Genomic DNA, 27,156 nt, shown 5'->3' with positions numbered 1-27,156 from the left:
AGAACTACTCATGCTGTCTACAGTTCATTCTTTTTCTTACTTCTTGCGTACTGGGGTAGCCAGTTCGACTTCGTCGTAACTCACACTCCCAATTTTTTTCTGTATCACATCACCATCTTACTTCTTGGCCATCTGAACTTTCATTTTTGAACACACACATAAATATCAATGAAAAAATGGCTAGGAAGCAAGCGAACTGGTGATGATGATGCATAATGTAAAAAAACTCAGAGACTAGGGAACACAAAGGGACAGACACAACACGAAGTCTCAATAACTTCGTGTTGTGTCTGTCCCTTCGTGTTCCCTAGTCTCGGGGTTTTTACATTATGCATCATAAATATCAACATATGTAATTGTTACGTAACAAAAGCATATATATACATGTAATCAAAAGCCAAGCTTTATTACAGACCATGCATAAATTTCTAGTGGCAACTCAAGGTATGTACATAATTTACCACATGACTATGTTTAGACTGCTCTGGATTGGAGAAGCATCCCAGCAAGTGCATTCATTAGATAAATACACACGTAACATATGCACATCATGTACAGTGCTGGACAAAAGTTTACGGAACACGCTCCAGCGCATTCCTTCCTCAGAGTGACACGCTAGCAGTGAAAGGGACCGTATGGACTTACAGGCATGTGCCTAGGTAACCCAGTCACCTGTTTGCAAGTCCGTATGGTACCATTCGCTGCTAGCTCGTCACTCTGAGGAAGGAATGCGCCAGAGAGTGTTCCGTAAACTTTTGTCCAGTGCTTTACACACATGCATACATATAACTTAATCTAGTATGCCCCTCTTCCATGTTACAATACTGGTGTGAAAGATTTCATAAAAACTCCAGCAGTTTTGCAAGACTTCATGCACCCATATGGTGTAAAAATCACCAAGCAGTATTGCACCCTCCGCAAAGACGACAGTCAAATTAAATATGCTTGTGAGAAACGCACACTACAGAAGCACAAGCCAAAAATGAAACGCTATTACTTTGTCGTTAACTTGGAATATAGAGATAGGTGTCGTACGCAACCCCTCAGCACAGGCACATCATCTTCACAATCAGAAACTGTTTTCTATTCATGCTATAAAAGAGTACATGGTATCATGTACTAAACGCAGAGCTGTTGCCACTTGTGCTGTCGTCAATGGACGATGGAGGCGGAGGTACAGACGTCGGACCTGGAGAGGTCCTGTTCTTCCCTATGGAACGTGTCATGCGCTCTAGCTCAGCTGCAGCATCACTGCGCACAAGAGCTTTATCTGGAAATAAAAAAAAGGCAACAGGTTCAGCATAGCTACTATACCCCCAGACACACAGTGAAAAGTATCGTGTAGCACAAAGAGCTTTCTTTTGCGCAAGTAGCTACAAGGCAACAGTTGTACAGAAATATTCCAGAAGCCAGGAGAAGTCATGATCAGAAAACAACGAAACGTCAAGCCGGTGTGCAATTTCGTTGTTTTCTGATCAGTTGTACAGAAGTTTACGGAGCACCAGAGTGGCGTACATCGTCACCGGAGCCATAACCTTGCAAACGGGAGCAGATAGACTTACACAGAGGTCACTGGGTATTCCATGCACCTTTTCCACCACCACCACCACCACCACTCCAGTTTGCTGATAGGGTGTCACTCCGGTGTTCCGTAAACCTTTGTCGGGATCTGTACCTTCTTACTAGAAAACAGTCTGTCCAAAGCCATTACCTGTCCTGATGCTTGTAGTGCCTCCTGCACTCCCTGGTCCAGTCTTCCTATTGAGAAGGCTGTTGAAGAAGTTCTGCAATACGCCTTCATTTCCACCTGCTCCTTTAGCACCATCAACCTGACAACAGAGCTTCTGGTGAACTACATATTTGCTTAATGCTGGCCACTTGCAATGAACATCCATTTTTGTTACCACTGATTACAAAGTATTAGGAAGTTGGGTAAACTTCCCCGTGTAACATTAAAGGGTTGGCCTTGCACACAGTATTGCCAGAATGTCATGCTGGTATAGGAACCATATGTAATAACATGGTATAGTACTGACACAGAGTGTCAATCTTACTCAGTCGAATTGTCATTTTCTTAAAATTCAGCATTGCTAGACTGACAAACTTTTTGGGCTACTAGAAGCCAGAAAACTAGACCTCACTGCCAAGCTAGTGGCTCTACACAGCTATATGCTGTTTGCCTCGTGGGATGTGTGGTAAACAGGGCATCACAGCAAACCATTTTGCGATCAATGTACGTGCCAATATGTGTGTCACTCACAAAGCTGATGTGAAGGAAAGGCAGAGTCTGCGACACAGTTGTTATCATATGGCCCTGCCGCTGACAAGTTACATCGCTGAATGAGCTAAGCTTTCCGTCCCCCATTACTTGCGAGCACAGGCTGACGCGGTTAAACATCACAGTACCTTCCAAAGCAACATTTGCTGAAGGTACAGGGTGACGATTGCAACAATCATAGGCACGATCTGGAAACTAACTGCCTTGTAATGAATGTCCATTATTCAGCAGATCTATGTCACTTGATGTTGGATGCAAAATGAAGTTCATAACCGGAGAACGCGAGCAGAAGACCATAAGGCTGTCTGTGGGCGTTAAAATATTTCCTTCCACACCAAAGTTTCTCTGTTGGACTGTTTTGTACTGCGACTGATATGAAAAAGAACCAGAGCCATTGGTAGGATACAGACGATAAGGCTCCTAATTGACATCAGCAATAACCTTTTGCCGAGCAGGCAAGAAACTGTCGGATATCTGTCACTGAATGAACCTCAGCAAACTATACAACACGATCATGCAGAAATTAATGTAATTCATAAAGTAGTCCAGGAGACCCGAAAGTGCCTGCAGGTCCCCATCTTACATGCTAGTGATTATATCACATCAGCATGGGAGTGCACAATCAACGTTGAGCATAATATTGACTGCTTGAAGTTTACTAATGTGTTAAAGAAATACGGTGAGCTAGGAATATGAATTTTTAAACAGTTCACAAATGAATAAATCATTTGTTGTTCGAAACCAACACAGACACTGTTATCCGTAAAACGACAGATTCTGTGGGGGTTAGACTGAAGTGACGTGCCATTCACAATAACCGGAAGTTATCAGTGGAGATCAAGTATGATGAAGGAGCGAATAACCGAGAGCCACGGGACACGAAGACAAGCACAAGAGTTCTCAGACACAGTAATTATTTAATAACACCGAGCCTCCTAAATACCTAACAACTCCCGGAGGGGAGGGAGAGGGATAAAGGATGGCCAATTTACACAGTTCCCGCGTTGCGTTATCGCCACCGTCTCTTTCAAAAGTCTTTTCCACTTATCCCTTTCCCTAGACACCACCACGGTTATCGTTGAAAATGGGCTCACAGTTTCTGCATTGCCGAAGATGCTCAACTAGCTCGCTAGAGATATGGCTCTTTTTTAAATTTAGCCGGTGTTCTCGAAGGCGGTCATTTAAATAACATCCGGTCTGCCCAACATAACAAAAACCACAACTTAAAGGAATAGAATAAACAACAGCACATGTGACATGGACTTTTGAATGGTGGCGATAACGCAACGCGGGAACTGTGTAAATAGGCCATCCTTTATCCCTCTCCCTCCCCTCCGGGAGTTGTTAGGTATTTAGGAGGCTCGGTGTTATTAAATCATTACTGTGTCTGAGAACTCTTGTGCTTGTCTTCGTGTCCCGTGTCTCTCGGTTATTCGTTCCTTCATCATCATGCACCAGTTAGTCTGCGCCTTATCTCTTTTAGAGATCAAGTATGCAGGGATAGGAAATTTTCATTGAATATAGAAACTTTAATCGGGTTATGTTAAGCAGGAGGCATAAAATGGTGGTTTCTTGCAGTGTCACTTTTTTAGGAATGTTTTTTCTCCAGCTCTTTTCACAACACATGCACTGTGGCATGGGTAAACTGTGCCATTTCACTGGATAGACATTTTGGACACACGTTTCAGTGCAAGGAGACCCTGGTGTACAGGTGGTTTGATGCAATCTTTTGTTCACCTGCAATGCCAACAATATGTGCATGTGGATGTACTAAAATTCTCTGATAATCATATACATCTCAGATAAAACGCTCAAGGCCTAGCGACCTTCATAAACAAATATATATATATATACAACACGCAACTAGAAACAGGACTATAGGAAGACACTGGGTAGCACAAATCATAGGAGAAACTCAGAGCATAAGAGCACCCTGAATACCACCATTCAAGAGAGAGAGACGATTTCCAGATTCCAGAAAGAAAACTGCCATCACCACAAGCACTACAGAGTAGAACCTTGTTTCAACATGTGTAAACTCATGCTTGAATAGCCAGTCTTTGAAAACAAAGAACAGGTTAAAATACTACGAGGATTCCAGACAGTATTCTCCAGACTCAAAGCAGGGCGGAGAGCAATACAGCACTATTGCTTGCGGCATAATGAGACCACTTTCTTAGATATTTGCCTTAGAAAACTGAAGTATTCAGTCTATTATTACAATTAGTGTGCCACTTTACCAGATTAGGCCTCGTAGTGCTGGTTATACATGTCCACTGCTGGTTCAATGCTTCCACTAGCAGGCTGGCAGCAACGTGATCTTTTTCCGTTAAGTCTGAGTGCAACAACTTACAAATGAGCCATGTGCTAAGAAAGCACCCACTTTTACGATGGGTACATTCCTGTCCCATCACATTGTAATTGCTACAATATTTAAAAAAAATAAAAAGTGGTAATGGGGTTTCAGTGACTTAAATGCTTGTGGTTGAAATACAAATGCACTTGACAGGCACTTCCCCATCTAACCATAACCAGCCTCTGCAATAATGTTTGCCACACAGCAGAAATACTTTCACAGCTGAACAGAAAACGTTATTCAATATTTCCTTTCTATCTAATACTCTCTATGGGTGCTCACACCCCTTCTTTTCCTTCGCTCTGATTTCCCATTCTCCTACTAGTTTCCCTAGCTGAGCTAGTTCTTCCTGAGAGTAAAGATGAAAACTGTGGACAGTACTGAGCTAAAAATTTGTTGGTCATGCTGGAAGAAAAACACTTCAGTGGCCGGTCTGTGCATTGATTTTGCTCACTCGAGTGTGGTTTAACTTGTGTCAAGATTTTAGCATATGGCACCACTGCACTTAAAGGGGCACTAAAGTGCAAAAACTTCTCCTCGCAGAACGGAAGACACTGTTACCTTGCTACCAACACAAAAGGAACGATATTCATCAGTTGCGTCGTTCGTGATTTATGAGCGAAACAAATCAGAAATACACTTCCCTCTTTACTCCCTCCCTACTGTTATATCCCTCGCGGAAGACAATGTGTCAAAGCAATTTTTACCTTGCCACTAAGTATCTCGCGTCCTTGGTTGGGTTCTAAAACTGTAACCTTGGGATTCGTGGGCAGACATGCTAGCAGCTGATCTATCAAGGCCAGTGAAGAGGCTTAGTAGCAACAATAAAAATCAACGTGGTTGTAAAGATGTGCTGTTGCTGAGCTACTAAAGATCAAATATGAGAAAATCCATATAGAGTTGTTTGTGCGGCAAGTATAAGTTACAAAAGTCAACCATCATGTGTTCGACATGGAAGAAAAAGAGAGCCATGTAACTTCAAGGTTCTACTGTGAATGCTCTTGGAAAAAGAAATAAATTGTGGGAAGCCAGTTGGGAGCCACCACACCCATCACTGTTGCCCATAGTGCCCAATGCATGCCACACAGAGAACACAAGCTAACATAAGAAACTTTACCTGAGACAGCTTTGCAAATTCGGTATCCTGTGGAGCCCAGACGAGGAAAATAAATATAAGTTTGTATGTGCTGTGAAAGCAAACAGAACACAACAACATCTGCACATCCCACAATTTGTTGCCCCCATGCCCATTCAACCATAGCAGATAAGACAATTAGAGCTAGTTGTCCTTATAGATTGGGCAGGTACAATCTTGAAGTGTATGCAACAGTATTTATTGGTGCCTAAACTTTCTGCAGAATTCGGACCCTTCATGCAATTGAATGCGATCGATCATGATAATAATAATAATTAAAAAAAGGTAGAGGTGTGTGAATATTGAATTTTTCAAATACGAATACCTGCAAAATTGCCTTTTGAATATTACTTTTTCGAATATCACGTCGTAGGATAAAAGATAGTATTAACTTGCAACAACTGAGCTAAAACTAGCGTGGTCATAGTTGTGTGCTGCTGATCCTTAAAAAAACACCCCAGGACATCCACTTGATAAAAGGCTAATAAGGAATATGTATTAATGTATTGGCTTAACACAAGGCATACATGCTTATCTGCACATGTAGAGTCAAATTATTGTTCTAATGAAAAAACAAATTCGTTGCTCTCACAAAGCAAACTGAAAACCGTAAAAACAACTTGCTCTTCAAAAATCGTTCGTGCATTTCACATTTTGGACACTGAGCACCTGCATAGGTAGCATTACAAGTGCTGGTGAAACAGACAGACAGAATGGAAGAGGAATGACATGTTTAGGATGTGGAATGGTTTACTGATGAGCATATCTCAGCTCACAGGTTATCATGGAGGACAAGCAGAAGGTATCAAGTACTCTCTTCTTGTACTAGTGATGCATCCGGCACTTGTCAAAAGGGTGTGGAGAGCGCCATTCCTAACGGTAATGCATAGCATTTTTTGAGCTAGCATAACGCATTTTTTGCCCTGTAAAACCACAATCTTCAATGATGCCATAAGGTTGTGCTAATTAGGCGCGATCGTCTTAGCGACGTCCGTGTTCAGCACTACTTTCTTCGTCTGAAGGTATACACCTTGATATCATCTGTAACAACTGTGAATGCAGTTTCAGATGATTCTGCAGCATTGTCGTCATTCTAGTTGGCATTTTTAAGCTGCAGTCACACCTCCCGCACAATAGCGGAACTGGAGAAACTTTGTCAAAATATCGCAATATCCCACTCCTCAATTATCGCTGCATTTCGCATGCGTCCATGATTCGAATATAAATCACTGACGACTGGTTCAGCAATCAGCAACAAGAAAGTACAGCAACGTAAAAGCTTACTTCCAGAAATCCACACTGAAAAAAACACGTTAGAAACTTCGATAAGTTACTCAGTCACGTTATGCATGCAGTACCATGGTAAACAGAGCTGCTCAGCTCAACACCAACAAAATTTCAGTATTCAACCAAGCTGAAGGCGTCATGCTAATCTTCAGAGTTTGTTGACAATCGATTCAAGCCGCAACTGTGCTGAAGACCAGACGATGCGCCAAAGCACGTTTCACTTTGTTTCTGCGGATTTGCTTGCAATCGTGGGAGCGGATTTAATGGAGGCCATACACAACCGCACAGGAAATGGGCACAGTCAACGCCATTCAAAGCGTGGCCAACGACAAGGACCCTTGAACTTCAACATACATGTTGTGTAGGCCCATGCACACAGTACCTGATTTCGTTAGCTTGACACACTGTACTAGTTTCGGTTAACAAACATGTAGTGATACATTTCCAGATGAGCCATAGATTGAGAAGTTACCTGTCAAAAAGAACTCGTTACAAGTTAAGTTACTGTGTGCAAAATGTAACAAAGTTAATAACGAAGTTGTTCAGCCTGAAATGTAACTCGCAGTTACTGAGTTACTTAAAAAAAAGAATGAGTTACTTCCAAGTTACTTAGGACACAAAATAGCATTACGCAGGTGCAGCGCGCGCGAGCAGTTAAGTTAGACCTTGAGTTGCCTGCGGAGAAGTGCAACACGGTTAAATCGTTTTCGTTTATGTCCAACAATAGACCTCCCTGTTTGTAAGCAAATGACGTCATAGTGTTTGACAGCGCCACAAATTTGGAAGAATTGAACTACGGTCGAAGCTAGAGGTGAACAAGGTCGCGCCCGAAAGCCACGATCTTGAGGGGATTACGATGGTCCCTGAAAGGGACGCGACCTTTGGTCCTACTTTTCTTTCAATGAGAGGTAGAGAACAAGTGCCTGTTCGTGGAACCCAGCCCTCTCCTTCCGATTTGTTTCGGTTTCAGTCTGTCTACCAATGTTATGATGACGTTTCTCTGGTAGAGGTCTATTCGAACGCTTTGCATCTTACTCCCTGTGGGCGCACAATGGTTCGGCTTCATTTCAATAGCAGCAGTTCTTACTTCCTGAATAAAATATTGTCACTGATTGAATATCACGTTTTATGGCAAAAAATACCGTGAAGGAACTGGAGAGAAAGCAAGAAAATATGTGGACGTGAGTGAAAAGCGAGTTAAAAGTAACTTGTAACTTAACTTAAGTTACTGTGGCAAAGTTACCTGAAAAAGGAACGAGTTCCTCTGAAAGTTACCACGGCGCAAAAGTACCGAGTTAAGTTAAAAGTTACCAAACAAAGGAACTTAGTTACAGTTACGAATTACCTCGAACTCTGCGTAAAACCTCGAAAGCTCCACTTTATCACTAAGTCATTGGGTAGCTGTGGTACGATTCATGTTCGGAGCCGTTACCATAACGCACAACTAAACTGGTATGATATCCGAAAAAGCACTAAATATGCTAAACATTTGAATATCAAATTTTAAAATACATATATACAAATCTAATATTGGGAATATTCTATTCTATTTTCGTATTTGAAATTTTGAATATTTGCACACCTCTAAAAGGTTAAATTCCACTTGGTCATAGTTCCAGACAAAACATTCTAAGCGAATCATATTTTAAGCAAACGAAGTAACAGACCGTGAGGTGTAGGAGCCAAAGCCTCTACATCTTCTCTTCCTAGCACTACCACCACCATGTAAATAAAAAGCTACAAGACTACAGGCTGCAATTTGCCTGCCAGGACAGCCACTGCGTTTGGATAGCCTGGATAAACTTTGAGGCATTTCTCGCATCCTCTTGTACAACTGCGTCTTACAGCACATGGACACTAACAAGGGCTGCTTTTTCATGGTACAAGATGCAATGATGCACTGCAGTGTTGATGGACAAGAAAATGCACACAGCATCCATCACTGACATGGAAGAAATTCCATGTGATCTTGAAAGTCACCGAACACCACCAACCAAAGGCATAGCAAGGTGGGTGCATTGGGGGATTCAGCTCCACTGAAAAAACAGTCCCTCAACAAAAGTAGCCAAAATGAAGCTTCACCTTCTTTGGTGACCCTTGAGCCACGTGGACTCCAGACAATCTTCGATCTGCAGATTTTTGAACACCTACGGGAGCACGTATTGGCGTCTCTTGCTGGAAACAATTACACATGCAGATGTTAACCACTAGCTTAAGAAAATACTGACAGTTACACACACACACATGCAAAGAATAAGTCTGAGAAAATTTTCACTTTTTAACTGTGTAAACTCATTATGGGCTTGCTTACCCCTCGTCCTGGGGGTGGCACTTGCTGGTTGAGCAATCCCTGCAGCTTTCCTAGGAATACCTGGTCTTCTTCTGATGAGACCTCAGGCTCTCTTTGTAGTGGCTAAAAAGTACATCAGATGTTGTGAAAGACAGCAGACAGAACCAAAGCATATGGAAAGGGTGCTTTTGCACCATACACACCTTCCTTATCATTGGCTTTGTTATGACCTCAGAATAAGGGTCATCAGGACTTGCAGATGTGATGTTTTCATACAGAATTGCTATCTTCTTGTCATTGTCCCATCCAGATGGACTGTACAACATGCATGGACACCACTTCATTGAAAGGCAGTAAAATGCACTCTTATTTATGGACTAACATATACAGCATGTTCCTTCGCAAAAGAAAAAAAAAGATATTTCAGGGACACTGAGTAGGTGACATTTTTGTTAATTATAACACAAGTACTAGATCTAGTGCTATACTGTACTTCTGAATACAGCACTTACAGAATGAAGAGTACTAGAATATAGTGTTGCATTTAACAGAATGGCTCACACAGTGTGGAGGCCAGAACAAGTATGATTAAAATTTTTTTACGAGTGATGTGTGATACTTTCCGAGTAAATTAACGCCACACAAAACAAAAGACACAGGCTGATCAAATAGAATATGGACCCTTTTGTCAGGAACACATCTGCATTTTTTTTCTTCAGTGAATCTGAATTCACTGAATACCAATGGTTAGATTTGTCTAGCAGGCACATATAATGACCAACTCACACAAAGACTGCATCCTTTTCAACAACCAATGCAGGTGTTTTAAATGGGAAGCCGTATATTCTATGCACCAAGTACTTGTATAACAGATCACAGTTCTTGTCTTCTTTCACGGATGTATAAAACAAAGCTGCACCATCTGACACATTCTTTAAGGATAATGATGAATACAGCAATAAATGAGCGAGTCAGTTTACAAGAGTGACAAGGAGAACATCAACCACACCAAAAATTCAAAGGATACATCTTAAGCAGAACTTTCTGACAGCTTGCTGAATGAAGTCAAAATGTTCATCCTTGAAGTCATAATTCTTTTCTAATGTGCCCATGTAGTCAGTCTGAAAGCATTCCCATGCAAGAGCAGAATTAGGAAACCTAAATATTTGTAGTATAACACACTAAAGCACATACTTACAGTATACCGTATTCCCGTATTCGGGGAACAAAAAAAAAAAAGAAAAAGGGGAAAAACGGAGACGTTCATACTGCTAACGACTAATATTTATTTCATCTTTGACTGTGTTCAAAAACTTTCCCCTGGTCTTGCACGACGTTTCTGGCGTGGCACTCAATCGTCAACGTCTTCTGTCCCGCTGTCTGTGTCCGTGAGGCCGGATGGGTCGTTTGCCTGAAGAGATGGCATACCTGTACACATCAATTCCCGCAAGGAGCTGTGAAGCACATCCTGGTCTTGGCTTCCAACCAATCCACATTGCACAAAGGATTGCTTGATGAGATCGTGGGATATCGTATCCCATGCTTCCTTTACCCATTGCGCGACGGTCAGGTAGGAAGCGCTTCGTCGCTTCCCAGTTTTCGTGAACTCCGCGGCACCATTGCGCAGCCAATCTTCCCAACGCTTCCTCATGGCCGCCTTGAATGGCTTGTTCCACACGACACCCGCCGGCTGGAGAAGAGGTGTCAGGCCTCCCGGAATGACTGACAGTGACGTGTTATAGTGTTGTTTGAAGCTTGTCTTTGTAGTATTCTTCAGATGCGCTGGCACACTATCCATCACGAGGACAGTCTTGGGCTTAAAAAAGGCTCCCGGATGTGCACCCCAAACTTTGTTTGTAAGTGTTCATAAGTTTTGCTGTCATGCTGCCCTTCATAGCAACAGTCACCACAACTTCCTTTGGGAACTCACGTTATGGGACGTTCTTGAGCCCTTTAAAAATTGTTGTTTCCTGACTCTTCCATCTCCCGTTGACCAACGCCAGAGGTGTCTGCTGCGTCCATCTCCGTCAAATTTGAGAAGAACACTAAGGACGATGCGAACTGCTACGCTGCGTCCCAGCGCCGTTCAGGGATAAACTGATCTCCCCACTCTTTTAGGTGACCCTGATGACTTTATGAGAAAGGAGTGTGTGCCTGTATCAGTCACAGGCAGCTCCCACTCTGGCTAATCCCTTTTGTGCGTGTGCGCTTGCTTGACGGCGTTATATCATTCAAAGGCTATTTTGTCCGGTTTGATCCCAAAATGGAAGGTAGTCTGGGTTTTTACATGCTCTTCACCACGAAAAAAGATGTCCCAGATTTTCCGGCATGCCGGTTGATGCCGGGGAATACGGTAATAAATGATGCAACAGCAAAGAAAAATATTTTATACTCCTTAATTGTAACAGTATTTAGGCAGTGAAATATTTTAGGAATAAAATAATAATATTAGGGAGCTCTAATACTTTCCATATGAAATGTAGATAGCATGAATGTGAGTTGAATGAATGATGGGATGAATGGCCATGAGCAGAGGTGGGCGTCCTCACGAGGGCAGATAAGGGTGAGGGTGCCCTTACCCTCACCTCACACACATTGAGGTGAGGTGATGTGAGGAAAAATTTCCAAAAGGGAAATTGAGGTGAGGTGAGGAAAATTTTTTGGCAAGGACGTTGAGGTGAGGTGAGGAAAAATTTGCGAGAAGGATGTTGAGGTTGAGGAGATATGGAGCGGCTATTTTCAATTGTGCAACCGCTTGAAAGGGCACGGAGAGCCAGCTTTTAATATTACCAAGGTAGCAGAAATTCTTTTGTACTTTGAGCACACACACTCTGCAGTAAAATGAGTCTGCTGTAAGCCCTTTAGTTTAAGACTTTCATTTGAGTCAGGTACATGATAGATGTGTCAGATACAGGTACAAGTGAATACAGCTTATGTGTGCTTTATGCGTTTAGTTTAGATCCCGATTTAGAGCCCTATGCGGGGGACGGTGCCACCGCCTGATTGGGTGCCCGGTTTAGGGCAGTAAAAAATTCACAGTGTGCCGAACGATCAAGTTCGAATTTTGATTTTTATTCTGTGTGTAGTCTAAGGGACTATCTACAAAACATCAAATTTTCGAGAGAAGTTTTTGGTGTTTTTTTTAAGATAAAGGCATCCGAAATATGTCATTTTTCGGAGGTACGGTCTTACTTGAATAGGTATTGCTTACGTTCCTGATAGAGTGGGGTAACAAATTGCATGTGTTTGATAGCCCCGTAAATGAGTCATTAAATGACATAAAGCTCAATCTGATCCGTTCTGTACATCGTCTGGAAAGTTGCACTGAATATGGTGCTTTTTGGTGCTTTGAGTCAACTTTGATAATTTTTTTCCAGACAAACAAAAACAACACAGCACTACCAATGCAGGAGCCTCTTGTGCCCTAGGTGGTCTAAAGCCAGAGTAAGAAATCACTATAATGCGACAAGAAATAGCCTTGCAGGGGACGCTCAAACCTGCACGCAACGACATAGTCCTCTGATAGGCAGATTTTTCCTACTCTCCTGTTTCCCGAACAGCGCAGCGCAGAGAATTCCGGAAGCGTTTCTTCCTCCTAACTCACCAATGGCTTCAACAAATATTTTTTCCCGTTCATTTGAGACATCAAATGTACCGGCTTGTTCGATTTGAGATGGAACTAGCCCTGTATGAAAAACAGAAACAGCTCAAAATTGCTCAGCTTGTGCAACTTCTCTACCCAAGTACCCTACATATAAGTTTTACTGTTTGTACATACTATAGTGGTTGATGAAAGAAGGATGAACCAAGCAAGGTAATGAACCTTAATAGTGGGTATACTTGTAAGTTTTTGTCAGGAATCAACCAATGAAGCAGAAAAAAGCCAACTACGACACATACACCTACCCAATCCTAATACTTTTTTTAAATTCCATGTTAGTGCTGCGAAGCAACTGTGGCTATGAGCGGCACCAGTCCTAATAGAAAGAGCAATTGTGAAGTGAAACGGTTTACGGGAACAGGTTAAAGGGACTATGAAATTTCCCGAACCCCCATACTTTTTTTCGATGGAAACTGTTCTTCCCGCAGAGAAACTAATATGCCACAAATTTTTCCGGACGAAATCGCTCCACTCTGCGAGGAGCGCGCGCTGGAAATGTCTCTTCCGCGTTCCTCCTCTCCCGCGCATATTTCCCTGCCGATGGTGTAACTGTACGGACCGCTCTTCGGTTCCCCGTTACGTCACCGGTGTTGCACAATGGCAAGTAATGCCGCGAGCTCGCGCTGTGGCTGCCGCCACTGCCGAAATCTGCCGATCGCGCGAAAGCTGCTGTCATGGAGATTTCCACTCCCGATGAACGCATACGCGGGATCCTACGGCGCATGCTCCTGGCGGGATTCCTCGGCTCGGCAACACGTCACGATGACGTGTTGCTGAGCCGGCCGTGGTCGCGTCAAGTTACCCGTTGTGTCTCCGCTCGGCAGCTCGTCACGGCGCGGCGCAAGCTGTCCTCCCTTCGCCGCTCCGTTTAAATTCGCTCCCCGAGAAATCCGCTCGCGCGACGAAAGTAAAATTTCGGTTCTAGACTCAGAAAAATGTCTTCTTTCGAACGAAACGAAGAAAAAAATCGTTTCATAGTCCCTTTAAGGTGAGACGAGGCAAAAAAATTATGACAAGTAGGTTGATGTGAAATAAGGTGAATATATTTTAGAAAGAAGGTGAGGTGAGGAAAATACTTCAGAAAGAAGGCAGAGGTGAGGTCAGAAGAGGAAAATTTTTCAGAAAAAATGAGGTGAAGTGAGCAAAAAGTGTTTTGGAAAACGTTGAGGCGAGGTGAATTGAGAAATATTTTTCAGAAAAAATTGAGGTGAAGTGAGGAAAATAATTGAAAAAGGAGGTTGAGGAGAGATGAGGCAAATAAAATTTTTCAGGAATATGTCAGGTGAGAAAAAATTCCCCCAAATTGAGATGAGGTGAGGTGAGGAAAATTTCTGAAAAAAAAAATTGTGGTGAGGTAAGAAAAAGACATCTTGGACAAAAACTGAGGTGAGGGCAAAGATCGGAAGGGAATTTGCCCACCTCTGGCCATGAGTGCCAGCATGAATGTCATTTCTTTCCTGTTAGTTATTAACATGTTAGTTATGATCCTCAGTAGGCATGCCTTCAGCTCTCAAACTTTACCCAACAACATGTGTATTACTTGTGTCCTGCTTTCTCCTTTACCCCTCAGTTGCTAGGAGAGAAAGAAAAAAAGGAAAAGCCCAAAAGCTTTAGCGTTTTTTTTCTCCAATGTGCAAAAACAGCATGGTTATCTTACATAATATCTTATCTTACTTCATAATCCATTTGTTTGGCAAGCCATGGCATAAAATTTGTACACCGTATTCCTGAGCAACCACATTCTGGCCTTTTTTTTTTCACCTAAAGTTAAATGCTAAAAAAGTGACTTATATGCCCTTAAACACCCACACAGAACCCAGAGGAAAAGCAAGGGCTCCAAACAAATCCTCATTATTATTTCAAGATTGGCATTTCTTTGTGACTATAAGACATTAAGGTGGTCACGTGTTTCTACATCAGCACTGCTAGTACCATATCTGCCTACTTAGCTGAAGGACACCTACAATCAACAGAGCTACTGCAAAAGTACCAATGTTAAAAAAGGCCTGATTTCTTACACAAGCAATTTGCAGACCACACAAAAGGTCATAGTTAAGGCCCCGGGTTTTCCGCGATTCCGCGAAATTTCACGGAATCTGGAATCCATCGCGGTATCATTTGTTTGGCACGGAATTTTGCGGAATCCCTTATTTTGCTCGAAATTTTGTGGCGCTTTGCACGGACTTCCGCAGAAATCCGATTGGGCCGAAGGATGCGATCGGCGCGATGTGTACAGTTACTACGACGTGCAGCATCCCACCAGAAGTATTGCACGCTCACGCGAAATAGCGTCAGATAAGAGCGGGTGCTGCGCACGCTCCTGACTGCTCCAAGGTACACGGACTCTGCGACATATGTACCTACTCGCGTATTTTGCGCCATCGCATATTTTTTTAGATTAAATAAAAATGACAAGAAAACAAAAAATCGCAGAATTTGCGCACCCCCGTTTTCGTGCGCGGATATCTGGTACGCGTCTCAGCGACTGTGGTGATTACTCTTCGCAACGCCGTCAGTGCTACCGAAGTTATGTATATTGCGGTGCTTTTGTTTGACATGCGCGCACTTTCGAGTCATGGTCCACTGACGCGATGGACGACATTGTCACTCGAATTACGAAACGCAGAAAGAAAAGCTTGACAAACCTTACACCACAACATGACAAAGTTTGCGAACATAGCGTGCTTTTGGTTGTCAAGTGCAGACTAGCGGCGTCTTCCAGTAGCGTCTCAACGGATTTCACCGGTATATGAGCGGTAGTGGGCCGCCGTTTTGCCTCCCGATCGTCAGAGGTTGCGCAGTATTTGGGCGCTTCTTTCACGCTTGCGCAATACAGAGATAACGTCAATATCGGCTCTACCAAGAGCCTATATGACCTGCATACTAAAATTTTGTAAATTTTGCATCGTTTGAATATCGTAACAAACGTTCCCGCGCAATTTGCGTACCCCTACATTTTCCGACTTTTTTAGGGACAAAAAGTGTGCAATTTATGCGAGTAAATACGATAATTGTGTTTTGGAACGGAATTAGGGTGCTTGCTCCGAATTTATCAAGTCAGTGCCGCGTAGTTTTGAATTTGCCGCAGCAGAAAACCAGGGGCCTTAGTCATCGTGTGCACTGTGAGCATTGCCACAATCGGGTTACATCGTGTTTGCTCATTTGGTAGTTTCCCCATGACAGCACAATATACGGGCCACGATTCCATGCATTATACCCACAGAAAAGATTGAAAATCCCTTGAACAACAACTGCCCACACCATGACCTGGCACACAATTTTGTTCAATGGAAGCCTTGGTGGTGTAGAGATGAGACAAGTAAAAACTAAAAAGTGAAGCTAGTTTTACTACATTGTGCTTCCAAAACGTGAACTGGGACAATGAAACAGGCCCACTTTAGTGAAACATGAACAGTCAGCTCTCATTACTCACTTTGGTAATGACAACAACAACATCTAAGCCCAAGTTATGTGTCATGGTGTCTTCCCCAAGAGGTATGGCTCCGGAACTGGGATCGTCATCAGAAACCGAGGTTCTTCTTAGAGGTGCAGCCACTCCCTCAATCTCATCACCAGGCTCGATATAATCCTGGTACCGATGCAAGGCTACAAGTATAAAACAGCCCTGCCTTCTTACTTTGGAACAATTCACTTCATACTGGGCAATTGTTTTTGTGCTATACTCAGTCAATATTGATCAACACGTTTAGAAACCATCCTGAGAGACTACATTGAGTGAGGAACACTGACCTCGTGCCCTAAGGCGCTCCATGAGTGCATGTGGAGTCTTGAGACGTGCTAGATGCTCTTCCAGAACAGAGGCCCAATTATTCAAAGATTCCATGAGATTCCACGGTTGAGTCATGGCTCCAGTAAGAACAACTGTGGTGTCTTCCAGGGTTTCCTCATTCAGAGCATATTTCAGCAGGTTCCGATGCCACGGGTCACCATCCAGTACCCACACACCCAGACGTGTGTGGTCTGCACGAACACGCTGTTTGTCACATCTCTTCTACTTACTGTTCTTATTTTGTACATCATTACAGTTTCTCCACATTTCTTCCCCAACTATTATTGAGGCTATACTTGATGCTTACTGTCTGTCATTTATTGACCTGTGAGTTAACCTACAAAACAGTGAGTGGGTTGACAGTGTCTTCATTAGACGTAGACAACAGGGCCATTGGTGTTAGTCGGAGGCTAGCATGAGACAGAGAGATAAGAATGTTGTACAGTTCAAATGGGCAGGTTTACAGGGTGGAGCGTGATCTGTGGGGTGTCACACCGAGGGAAGACCAGTCATACATGCCAGGACCAGAAGTACTAGCAGGCATCAGAACTTAGAGGCCAGAGCCAGAAGCAGGGGCAGCACCCAGCGAGGGTGCACACAGAAGGAAGTGCACAGGTCAAAGCATCCTTCGAGCGTGGTAGAATGGCCTCAGCATCCATAAGTGCTTTGGATCATCATCTGGTGCTGATACTTGGTCCTGAATTCTGTTTCCTGCTGGTGGCTTCTAGTCCTCCTCTCCGGGTCTTGGCACTGGGTTCTGTTCCCGTGTCCTGCTGCTGGTCTAGGTTCTCAGGTGCTGCCCTTCCTTCTGGCTCTGACCTCTACGTTCTGGAGCCTGCTAGTACTCCTAGTCCTGGCACGCATGAGTGGTTTTCTCTGTGTGTGTGACGGCTCCTGGATTAAGCTCCCAGTGCAGGTCTGCCCATATGAACAGTAAAGCTTTTACATACAACATTTTTGCCTCTCTCTCTCATGCTTGCCTCTACCCAGCCTTGGCAGCTATGTCTAATGAAGGCATTGTGAATCCACCTGCTGTGGCATAGGTTGGATCGCAGGTCGACACATCGTACTGTCATCTGTGCCAGACTGATAAAAAATGATGAATAGCAAGTGAAAAGTGATGAACACAAAAATGTAAGACTTACCATCCCTGTACTCATCACGAACAAAGAGATAGTGGTACTCCAAGCCAGAGCCTTTCTTTGGGTCATCATTACCCTGTAGTTTAGCTATTAGTGTTGTCTTTCCGGATTCATTATCACCTTGAAGAAACAAAGAAGTTAACTTCTTTACATTGTCAGAATTTGAAAAACAATTACAACTGTATGTGTGAGCCCTTACACCTATGTAACAAAGTACAAAGGGAGAGATGTACCTATTAAGAAGTACTATTTTACTTGTAGCAGTGAATAACTTTGAGAGGCACACTTTCTATGTAGAATGCGGATAAGAATTCCACTTTCCAAGTTTTGATGTGTTATGATAACCTTCCAAAAGAAACTTTGTCATCACTTTTACTATGCCTACTGTAACAGAACTTCACCTGCACATATTCAAATCTTCATTGCAATAGCTGATGAACCGGCAATTCCATTGGAATACGCTCTGTATACCGTATACTAATGTATTGTCACTAGTGAAGTCACAAACTTGTCAAGGTTTGAATTTATAAGCTCACAAAATATGAACCTTCATTCAGAAAACTTGTCTAAGTTTGTCTAGTTTGTCTAAGTACGAGTGGATTGTGCATGTGCGTTTATCTCTCTCTTGAATCTGGAAGCATATGTTCTATTACTCGAGAAGCTGCCATGTATTGGTGTCACGTCTGTAATACCACACTGTGAGTCCATTTAGTAAGTCAAAGTGTGTTTATTTGCATTTGTGCTAGCCAGATGAAAACCCTGGAAAATACCAGTTACACCCTAGCAAGCTCTCTCCATTTGGAGGAACGGAGACGTTGCACAAACAAGCATCCCTTAAATTTTCCTGCACACACATTATATTCATAATGTTCAATTTTGAACTTACTTTGGCCAATTCTATAGCTGTATTTTTCACTTTTCATTACAAAAATCAAGTCTGTAAACCTTGGCAAACCTGACCAGAAATTTCGAAGTTCATTGAACCATGTGTGTAACATCACTAATTGTTACACCATGACAACATACGTGGGTATAGACAAGCTAGAGTGTGACAACAATTAAGAAAACCTACAGAGATGGGCTGTCCACGTGCTTTGACAATATCTAAACAGAAAAATGCTAAACCCTTACCAAGAACAAGCAGCAGCTTGTGAGGAGTTAGCTTATTTGGTAGGCTAGCTTGAACTTGTTTCAGAATGGATGACCTGCAAATAGTGCATGTACGAGTAAGCAAAAAGACATGACAAGATACATACAAGTGCCAGCGGTCAAGTGTTGCAACATTTGTATTCCTTTTGGCACCTCTGGCATGTCACATTTACACGAGCTGTTCGGCCACACGATTACATGCAAACAGACACAATTATTCCCAAAAGTTATTTGCAAAAAGGCGGTTACATCTTCTAGAAAGATATGCATATTGACGAATGGAGAAATTCTTCAATTCAAATTTAAGTATATTTCACATAAAGAATTCTGTGTTTGCACCACGAAACAACCGTGTCGATGAGCAGTGTACAGATATGGACAGGGGAATAAAGCACAGAAGTGGGGGAAGTTGGTGAGCTTCAGGGTTGGTTCAATGAGCTGGTGGTATAGAACCTAGCCAGCAGACTGTCAATAACAGCCAAATTGTCAACCGCCATCAGCAAGAAAACGGGTAAAGTGACAGCTACCCCTTTTTGACGAGCTACCAAAGGCCTGTCGCCTAACAATATTCCATCCGTTTCGGGTTAACACTAGTTGTCGAAGTTTTCAAGAAACATCACGATCGTAAAAACGGATGCATTTTAGTGCCTGCATTGACGCGCTTGCACGGTATTCCACCTAAAACCTGCTGCATTTTAGATGCTGCACGTTGAACTTGAAGACAATGTAACTACATAATCATAGAGGCAAAAAGCCAAGTGACAGCAATCAGCAAATGAACATGTATTGTTTGATGTCTTGTCACATTCATTCAAAATACCGCACCCTACCTAACGAATCGTACTAGACCACCACCAGAAAAACGAGAATGATATTTTTTCGCATGTTTTATTGGTGTATAATTCCGCGATGCTAATATTTACGCCATAAAATAGTTGCTTGAGCAGACATTACACACAGATTCGACTGTTTATTCCGACGTAGAAAACTGCCATTTTTAGGCCTAGAATCGCTACTTCACCACAGTGCTCATCAACAGAGGGTAATATTTGGAACTACGGATGGCAAGCATGCAGATAACCATTCAGTGTTCTTCAGAAATGTAATTATGAACACAATTTACCATATGTTTTGTTCATCTTCATCCTCCTTTTTATCTTCCGCTTGTAAATCTGCCATGGAGTGCTCACCGAACGGAGCCATTCTCACCAAGCCTGTGGATTGAACTGGATTGCATTGGCCTGGGATTCAGTGAGGTGACGTGAGTGAGGTTTTTAGTTTTTAGAGCATTGCACATATCATAATACCTATTGATGCGGGGGAGACATACAAGTGGAGCCTCACGCAGAAAAAATACACATTCAAACAACTCAGGGAAAAAAGGTGCTGACGCCAGGAATCGAACCAGGGTCTTCTGATCTCCGGTTGTTTGAATTCGTTAATTTCTGTGGGCGTTTGAGGCTTACGTGTCTGTGTGTGCCTAAGGCCGATTCTCGTTGTTTACGTCGTTTAAAAATACAAAGTTTGACACACTATCGAAACCACTTCAAGGGTCCCAGAAACGGCGCTGCACTCAACCAATTATCAACGTTACTGCACTTTCGGTTTCGATTTGATATAATCGGACGGCGATGTGCTTAGCATCTTTTATTATTGTTTCAATCCTTCATAAGGCATGACTCATTTTATCGCCCCCCCCCCCCCCCCACTCCGTCGAACTCCAGCGGCGAGCCCGAACACATTGCAACACTTGACCACCGACCGCGTCACGTGGGCATTTTTTTTATATTGTGCCAGTCTTGGAACGTTACTTTCCTACAAGTATAGCTTGTCACCGTAGTTGCTGTAACTATATACATGGTGTTTTTTAATTCGTTACATAATTTTTATATAAAAAAACTAGCAGAGCAAAACATGCCGTTTCAGCAGGTGGGTTATACGGCCAGGCAGACATTCTGTAGGACAGTGTATGCAACTGCTGGAAGACTAATTAGCTAAAATTCATTAATTAACTTATTAGTTAAAGGTGCTTCCTGGGAAATGTGAGATAGCAGAATTGGAGCCAGTCATTATTCAAATCTACCGTCCTTATTAAACACCCTGAGAAGCGAACGTACTTCGAGATATAAATCGTCAAATTTCGCTATCCAAATGAGCCGAAACCAGAACTACGCAGTACTCGAGCGCAGAAAGGGCGACAGGCAATCCACGTGAGAGGGCACGTGCTTTGGAGCGATGGAGCTGATTGGAGTTGGCGCTAATCTGAGACTGCTCTCCGACCCAGATAAGGTAATGGCCGCGTCGTTGCTGCGCTCGAAAAGCGCGTAGTTCTAGTTTGGGCTCATTTGCATAGCGAAATTTGACATTTTATATCTCAAAAGTACGTTCGCTTCACAGGGTGTTTAATAAGGACGGTGGACTTGGCCCCAATCCTACCATCTTGCATTTCCCAGAGAACAACTAACTAATAAGTTAATTAATGAACTAATTAGTCGTCCAGCAATTGCAAACGCTGTCCTACTGGATGTTCGCCTGGCCGTATAACCCACCTGCTAAAACGGCATATATTTTTCTCTGCTAGTTTTTAATAAAAATTCTGTAACCAATAAAAAACACCCTGTATATAATTACTTCGTACATGAAGAAAATTAATTAGAGAAATGTGAGGCACAATGAGACGAAAAAGTTTGTCGATATTTCTGTATTTTTGTACAGGAAAGAAAATGTGCTTTTTTAACTCCACTGGCTAGAACAAATCTCGTTTTATACTGGTCATACAAACTAAACGTTATTTTTGAAGAGATACTCCGACAAGTTGCAAAAATATAGACAGCAAACTCTTGTAACTGTGTGCCCCAGGCTCGGGCAGAGTGTTACAGCCAGTGGGGGAGTATGGTACCAAGAGCAAACAACGAATTAATTGATGCAAAGTCAACTTCGAACGTGTAGCAGGGCTCCAGGAGTCTACTGGCGAGAGCGCATCGTGGGGTAGGCAAGACGTCAAGGCAAGGCTCTCATTTAGCAGTGCCATGTCAGAAACGTCGGGATCGACAAACGAATTCAGTCTTTTCTCGCTCTGCCTCAGAAAACTAACTTCGTATTCCCCCGAGGGCATTCTCTGCTGTCAGAAACCTGACTTTATGTAGAATATAAAAAAAACAATAAAAAACCATAGTGCCGGGGCGAGACGAGGACAAAAGGAAGAAACAGGAAAAGACAAACAGTCGCACTTTTTATTGGTTTTAATATGACACACCAACCCGCCCAAATGTTAACCTTGTTTATGTAGAAGCCGTACTATTCACCAACCTCGAGTAAACTGCTCCCGTAACACCGTACCCCATCACACAGCTATTGAGATGCGCGTATTAGCACGTGGCTGAGCGCGACCAAACAGCATGCCATCTTTTGGTTCTAATCCGCCTTTTCAGGAAGAACTGGCACCAACCCTCGGCTAACTGGCGAAGTAGAAAGGTTGTGAAATATGGCGTCAACTCAACTAAAACCATATGAGTGTTGTCTCCGTTGGTCATAAAGGGATAATTGGACATAACCTAAGTTCGCCCGGGATGCAACATCGTACCTGGGGGTACTCATCTGTCATCACAGGAAGGTTCTTCTTCGTCAAAAGTGGCGCATAGCTCACTGGCAACAAGGGACTGGGACTGGGAACAAGGTTATTACTGGTGTTCAGTGCACGAGCAGCGAGCAAATACTGGACTTCTTCTGCTGTGGGTTCAGTCGTTTGCACGGAAACAGAAGTCAAACGTTTTCCCCTTGCTGTACTTCGCTTTGCCCCAACTGCTGAACGAACATGCTACTACCATCTTTATCAAAAAGGCTTTCGCTCCATAAGTGCACGAAATGTTGCCTCTCACCAGGGGCGGATTCAGACACTCGGTTTGGGGAGGGGGGGGGGGCGGTTTCTTTGTCAGAGTGCGTAGTCGGGGAGGGGAGAGAGTGAAATCCAATGTATAAACTGACGTTTTTTTTGTTTTTTTTTGTAGGGGAGGGGGGCGATCGCCCAACCGCTCCCTTTGGATCCGCCACTGCCTCTCACCGCAAAAATGTGCAGGCCGATACCATGTGGATACGAATGGCAGACGACGAATGACAGCCAAATTGTTTCGCCGAAGTCCTAATAGAATACGCTACTGTCTTGTGCATGCACTGTAAGGAGCACAGAAAGCGCTTCAGTCACGACCATTTTTTCAAATCAAGCCGTTAACCTGACTGCTAAAACACACCATGCGAAGTGATTCATTCGACAGATGCATACATATCGCGGAATTCGATTTTGAAAATCGCGACCGCGCGCAACGGTGGCAATGCCCGCAACTAGCCGCCAGAGCTACCCGCTAACTGGCTTGCTTGTTTGGAGAAGCGTCGTCTATTACACAAAGAGAGAACTGGGAGCAGAAGGAACCAGCTCCCGTGGCTCAGTGGTTAGCGTGCTGGCCATGTCATGTCGAGACTGGGAGGTACCCGGGTTCTAATCCCGGTGCCTGGTTTTCCTCAGACGCTTTCAGACATATGTCGACAGTTCCCTTAGAAGTCGGCCCAGGACGAACATTTCCCCAGGGTGTCAGTCGTGACGTTGCCCACCTCTGTGAGGCGGCCAGGGTTGCCAGGTGCCAAGCTCGTCTTCCGCCAAAATAGATTCAGAAAATAGCCCAAAAGTAGCCAACGCACGCCAACGCATAAAAGAAAAATAGCCAAAAGCGGTTTCGTTACTCTATTCACAAAACCGGAAGAATATACAACATAAGATAAGATAGTGGGTAGAGATAGAGATCCATTAGGGATCAATAGAGATCCATACTCTTGGATTATGGACAGATTAGTTCGCTTGTAAAGTGTTCATGAAGGCGACGGATGGCACAGTCTTTAACTTATTCAACTTATTCAAACTCAGCAATTTCAGAAGAACAATAAAGTCGCCCTGGAATTGGTTACTTTGAACTTGGCAATTCTGATTGTACACGAAGAAAAGCTGCGTTGCAGTATCACCACCTGTGTCCGCCACAGGATCACCGAATTCCGAAAAAGGGTTCCGACACGTGTCTTCGTATCTGTTCATATCTATTCTGCTGCCCATCAACACGTCCGACCGGGAAGCGCATAGGATCATTACTGTTTTCAGTCTCGAAGACGGCAGTGCATGTGCCGGGACACAAATGCGTGTCTGCCAAGTGCTTATAAAACGTAACAGCTTTAATGGAGCGTAGAGACGAAGGGTGGCTAGGGTGACAATCGTCGTGAGGTCGTTTGCTGTCGTCCGAGCGCACGCGGCGTGAAACGCTGGAATAGCCCAAAAATAGCTAAATAGCCAAGATGAAAAACACCCCGCCAACTGTCACAAAAAGTAGCCCAATTTGGCGGTTTATAGCCCAATTTGGCAACCCTGGGCCGACAACGGCGAGCCCACTGATCTCTAAGGCTGGATCGCGCATAGGAGAGGGGCTCGTGGGAGAGAGGTGCGGCAACCGGCCGCCATGTTGGAGGGCCCACTGGCGCCGGCTGCTCCCATCGGAAACAATGGGAAGCGATTTGATTTGGAGTATTTATTGCGCTTTAAACGCTCCTCACTGCTGATTAGCACGCATCTTTCTTAGGAATCAGTGTGCTGGTGTATTCCAAACGTGCTTCAGCCGTGTTCCTCTAGTTTTTAATGGTAATTGCCTTCTTTTTCTTCTCCGCTGCATGTATTCCGAATACTGTCGTGCACGGTCGTAACTGTCGTGCACAGGGCGCGTACGCATGAAGGTGAATTTGGTGAATGTCAACCTATAAAGTTAATTATTTTTACTCAGAAAGGTTTCACACTGTCTGTTATTGTTTATTGTAAGGTACCTCCGTTTTTATGTTTTTTGTTTGTTTTCGTTTGTTGTTCGGTTTTCGTGTGGTGTTTCGCGGTTCTCGTCCGTTATTATGTGATTTGGTATTGTACGGTTCTCGTTTGACTTTTTCCATTATCGTATTATGTTCTACGAGTGTCTGTGTGTGTGTGTGCTACAATAAGACCTCGATCTTTATTCTGAAAGGGCTCGATCTTATTCACCACATCGCCACCAGCAATGAGGTGGAGTATAGACCTTGGCAATGAAACTCCCCATTCCTCCTTCTTAAAATAACGTTATTGTCACGAGTGCTTTGCAGTTGTTCAGCTGTCGGCGTATTTCATTAGAGAAATTCGAAGCGCTGTGCACGAAGAGCATGCACATGCATGACTTATCACACACGCTGTAGGAGCAACTGCACATACGAGGTTAACACAGCAGTTTATTTGCTTCCACCGTACCTCACAGATTAAAACAACAGTGGAACAAATTGGCATATTGGCGTAGGTTCTGCATCCGGTTCTTCGGTACAGCTGAGTGACTGTGAGGGGAACCTGCAAGCACAAGCGCATTGTTTATAGAAAATACATGGTCTTGAGATCTGTAGGAGCAGTCACACATACTTTCTTAGTACGCAATGGCACCAGCGAAGTGCAAACAAGTCCGAGTTGTCAGATGCACGCGATACGAATAAACAGATATTTCTTCAAAATAAAAAGCTTACCTGTGAAAAATTATCCCTCTTTCTCTGTCCGCGTGAAGTGTACTCAAAGCTGCAACAAACTGGCATGACATGCCCTTTAATTTAAAAGAAATTTTTAAAAATACGGGCAGCACCGCTTGAACTAAATGCAGACGACAGGATGCGATGGGCCCACCAATATGGCGGTCGGTGATCACGCTGTGCAGCACATAGAAATCTTAAGGATCTCCGTAAGATTTCTATGGTGGAGCAGCCTATGCGCGATCCAGCCTATACTATAGAGATCAGTGGCCCCATGCCTCACTGTGCCTCACTGTCCCCTACTGTTTTACACAGCGGCAGATTCTCTGTTATAATTTTAGGGAACGTTTACAATTTCTTGCTTGTTGTTGCATTCATTTTCACAGGTGGGAGTCCTGCAAACGATAGGTGTGAAAAGGAATGTTCAGCACGGATTAGTAGGAACGGAGTTACTAAATAGAAAACGCGTGCATTCCGGGTGAACGGAGTCCACAACTTGTCCTTAACAGTTTAGTTTACAAGATGGTCACCATGTTCGAAAATTAACCAAGCTGAGGCTGACAGAAAAACGCAAAACTTTAACAAGATTGAAACAAAGAAGTCGTTCATAAAGCCAGAAAGCGGTGGGACTCGAACACACACCTTGTGATTACTAGTCAAGTGCGCTGCCGATTGCGATCAAGTGAGCTACAGATTCGGCAGCGTATTTCACAGTGTGCGTTGCTACAGACAGTAACCTCCGTTTAGAGGCTTTGTATCCGAGGTTGCACTGTAAGCATAAAATAATAATAATAACAAAAAGAATGAGCGACACTGGTTATAATTACTTTTGTGCCAGTAAGCAACAAATGATAACTGTCCGAAAAACAGTTGCTGCAATGTAGTCTGTTCAGGCACCTGTGTGGCAATCGGAATAAAGCTGATGTAATATGAATTCGCGGAGTTGCCATATGCAGTCTGAAATGTAACTGTCAAGTAAGCAGAAATGAGGAAGTTACTCGAGAAAAGGAACTCGTTACCAATTAAGTTACGGTGCAAAAAACGTAACTACGTTACTATAAACGAAGTTACAGGTAAGTTCCTATGGTACTTTCGAAAAGTACTTTCAAGTTACTTGTTACCTAATATACACTTTTTAGTTCTTGACTACAATGGACGGTGCAAGACGTTTTATAATAGTTTTGATATATGCAAACTGTTTTTACCCCGCAGGAATGGGAAGTCTTCACTGACTCAAAAACTGCACTGCAAGCTATTGAAAATGCTGGCATGCGAGGCTCATCCGCACCCCTAGTTACGGATGTGTTAATGGCTTGCCACCATGTGTACGAAGCAGGCCATAGGCTGGTTCTCCAGTGGGTTCCAGCCCATTGTGGTGTGGTGAGGAATGAGCAGGCGGACAGCGCCGCAGAAGCAGCTCTCTCGTATCAGAAGCGGACCAGTATTGCACTGCTGCGAGGAGACCGTCGCCCGTCGCTCCATTCTGCGACGCCTCGTTACACCT

At 43.5% G+C, this 27,156-nt stretch overlaps 1 protein-coding gene across 4 annotated transcripts; it reads right to left on the bottom strand.

Moving 5' to 3' along the window:
• Positions 1 to 385: 385 nt before the first annotated feature.
• Positions 386 to 20,319, bottom strand: LOC135377769 (cytoplasmic dynein 1 light intermediate chain 2-like). Of its 4 annotated transcripts, XM_064610427.1 has the most exons (14): positions 20,212 to 20,319; positions 19,071 to 19,144; positions 17,943 to 18,059; positions 16,758 to 16,988; positions 16,441 to 16,613; positions 10,374 to 10,467; positions 10,133 to 10,268; positions 9,550 to 9,661; positions 9,368 to 9,469; positions 9,139 to 9,231; positions 7,054 to 7,068; positions 5,752 to 5,778; positions 1,712 to 1,829; positions 386 to 1,270 (listed from the first exon to the last, which is right to left on the bottom strand). In XM_064610427.1, the coding sequence occupies exons 1-14, from the start codon at positions 20,289 to 20,291 to the stop codon at positions 1,113 to 1,115; spliced, it is 1,530 nt and encodes a 509-aa protein (XP_064466497.1). In that variant the 5' UTR covers positions 20,292 to 20,319; the 3' UTR covers positions 386 to 1,112. The 4 variants fall into 4 exon arrangements, with proteins under 4 accessions (XP_064466497.1, XP_064466498.1, XP_064466499.1 ...); XM_064610428.1 differs by lacking the exon at positions 7,054 to 7,068; XM_064610429.1 differs by lacking the exons at positions 5,752 to 5,778; positions 7,054 to 7,068.
• Between the last annotated feature and the right edge of the window lie 6,837 nt (positions 20,320 to 27,156).

Source organism: Ornithodoros turicata, chromosome 1, assembly GCF_037126465.1.
Source record: "Ornithodoros turicata isolate Travis chromosome 1, ASM3712646v1, whole genome shotgun sequence".
Lineage (NCBI taxonomy): Eukaryota > Metazoa > Arthropoda > Arachnida > Ixodida > Argasidae > Ornithodoros > Ornithodoros turicata.
This window is presented reverse-complemented; position numbering and strand designations above follow the sequence as displayed.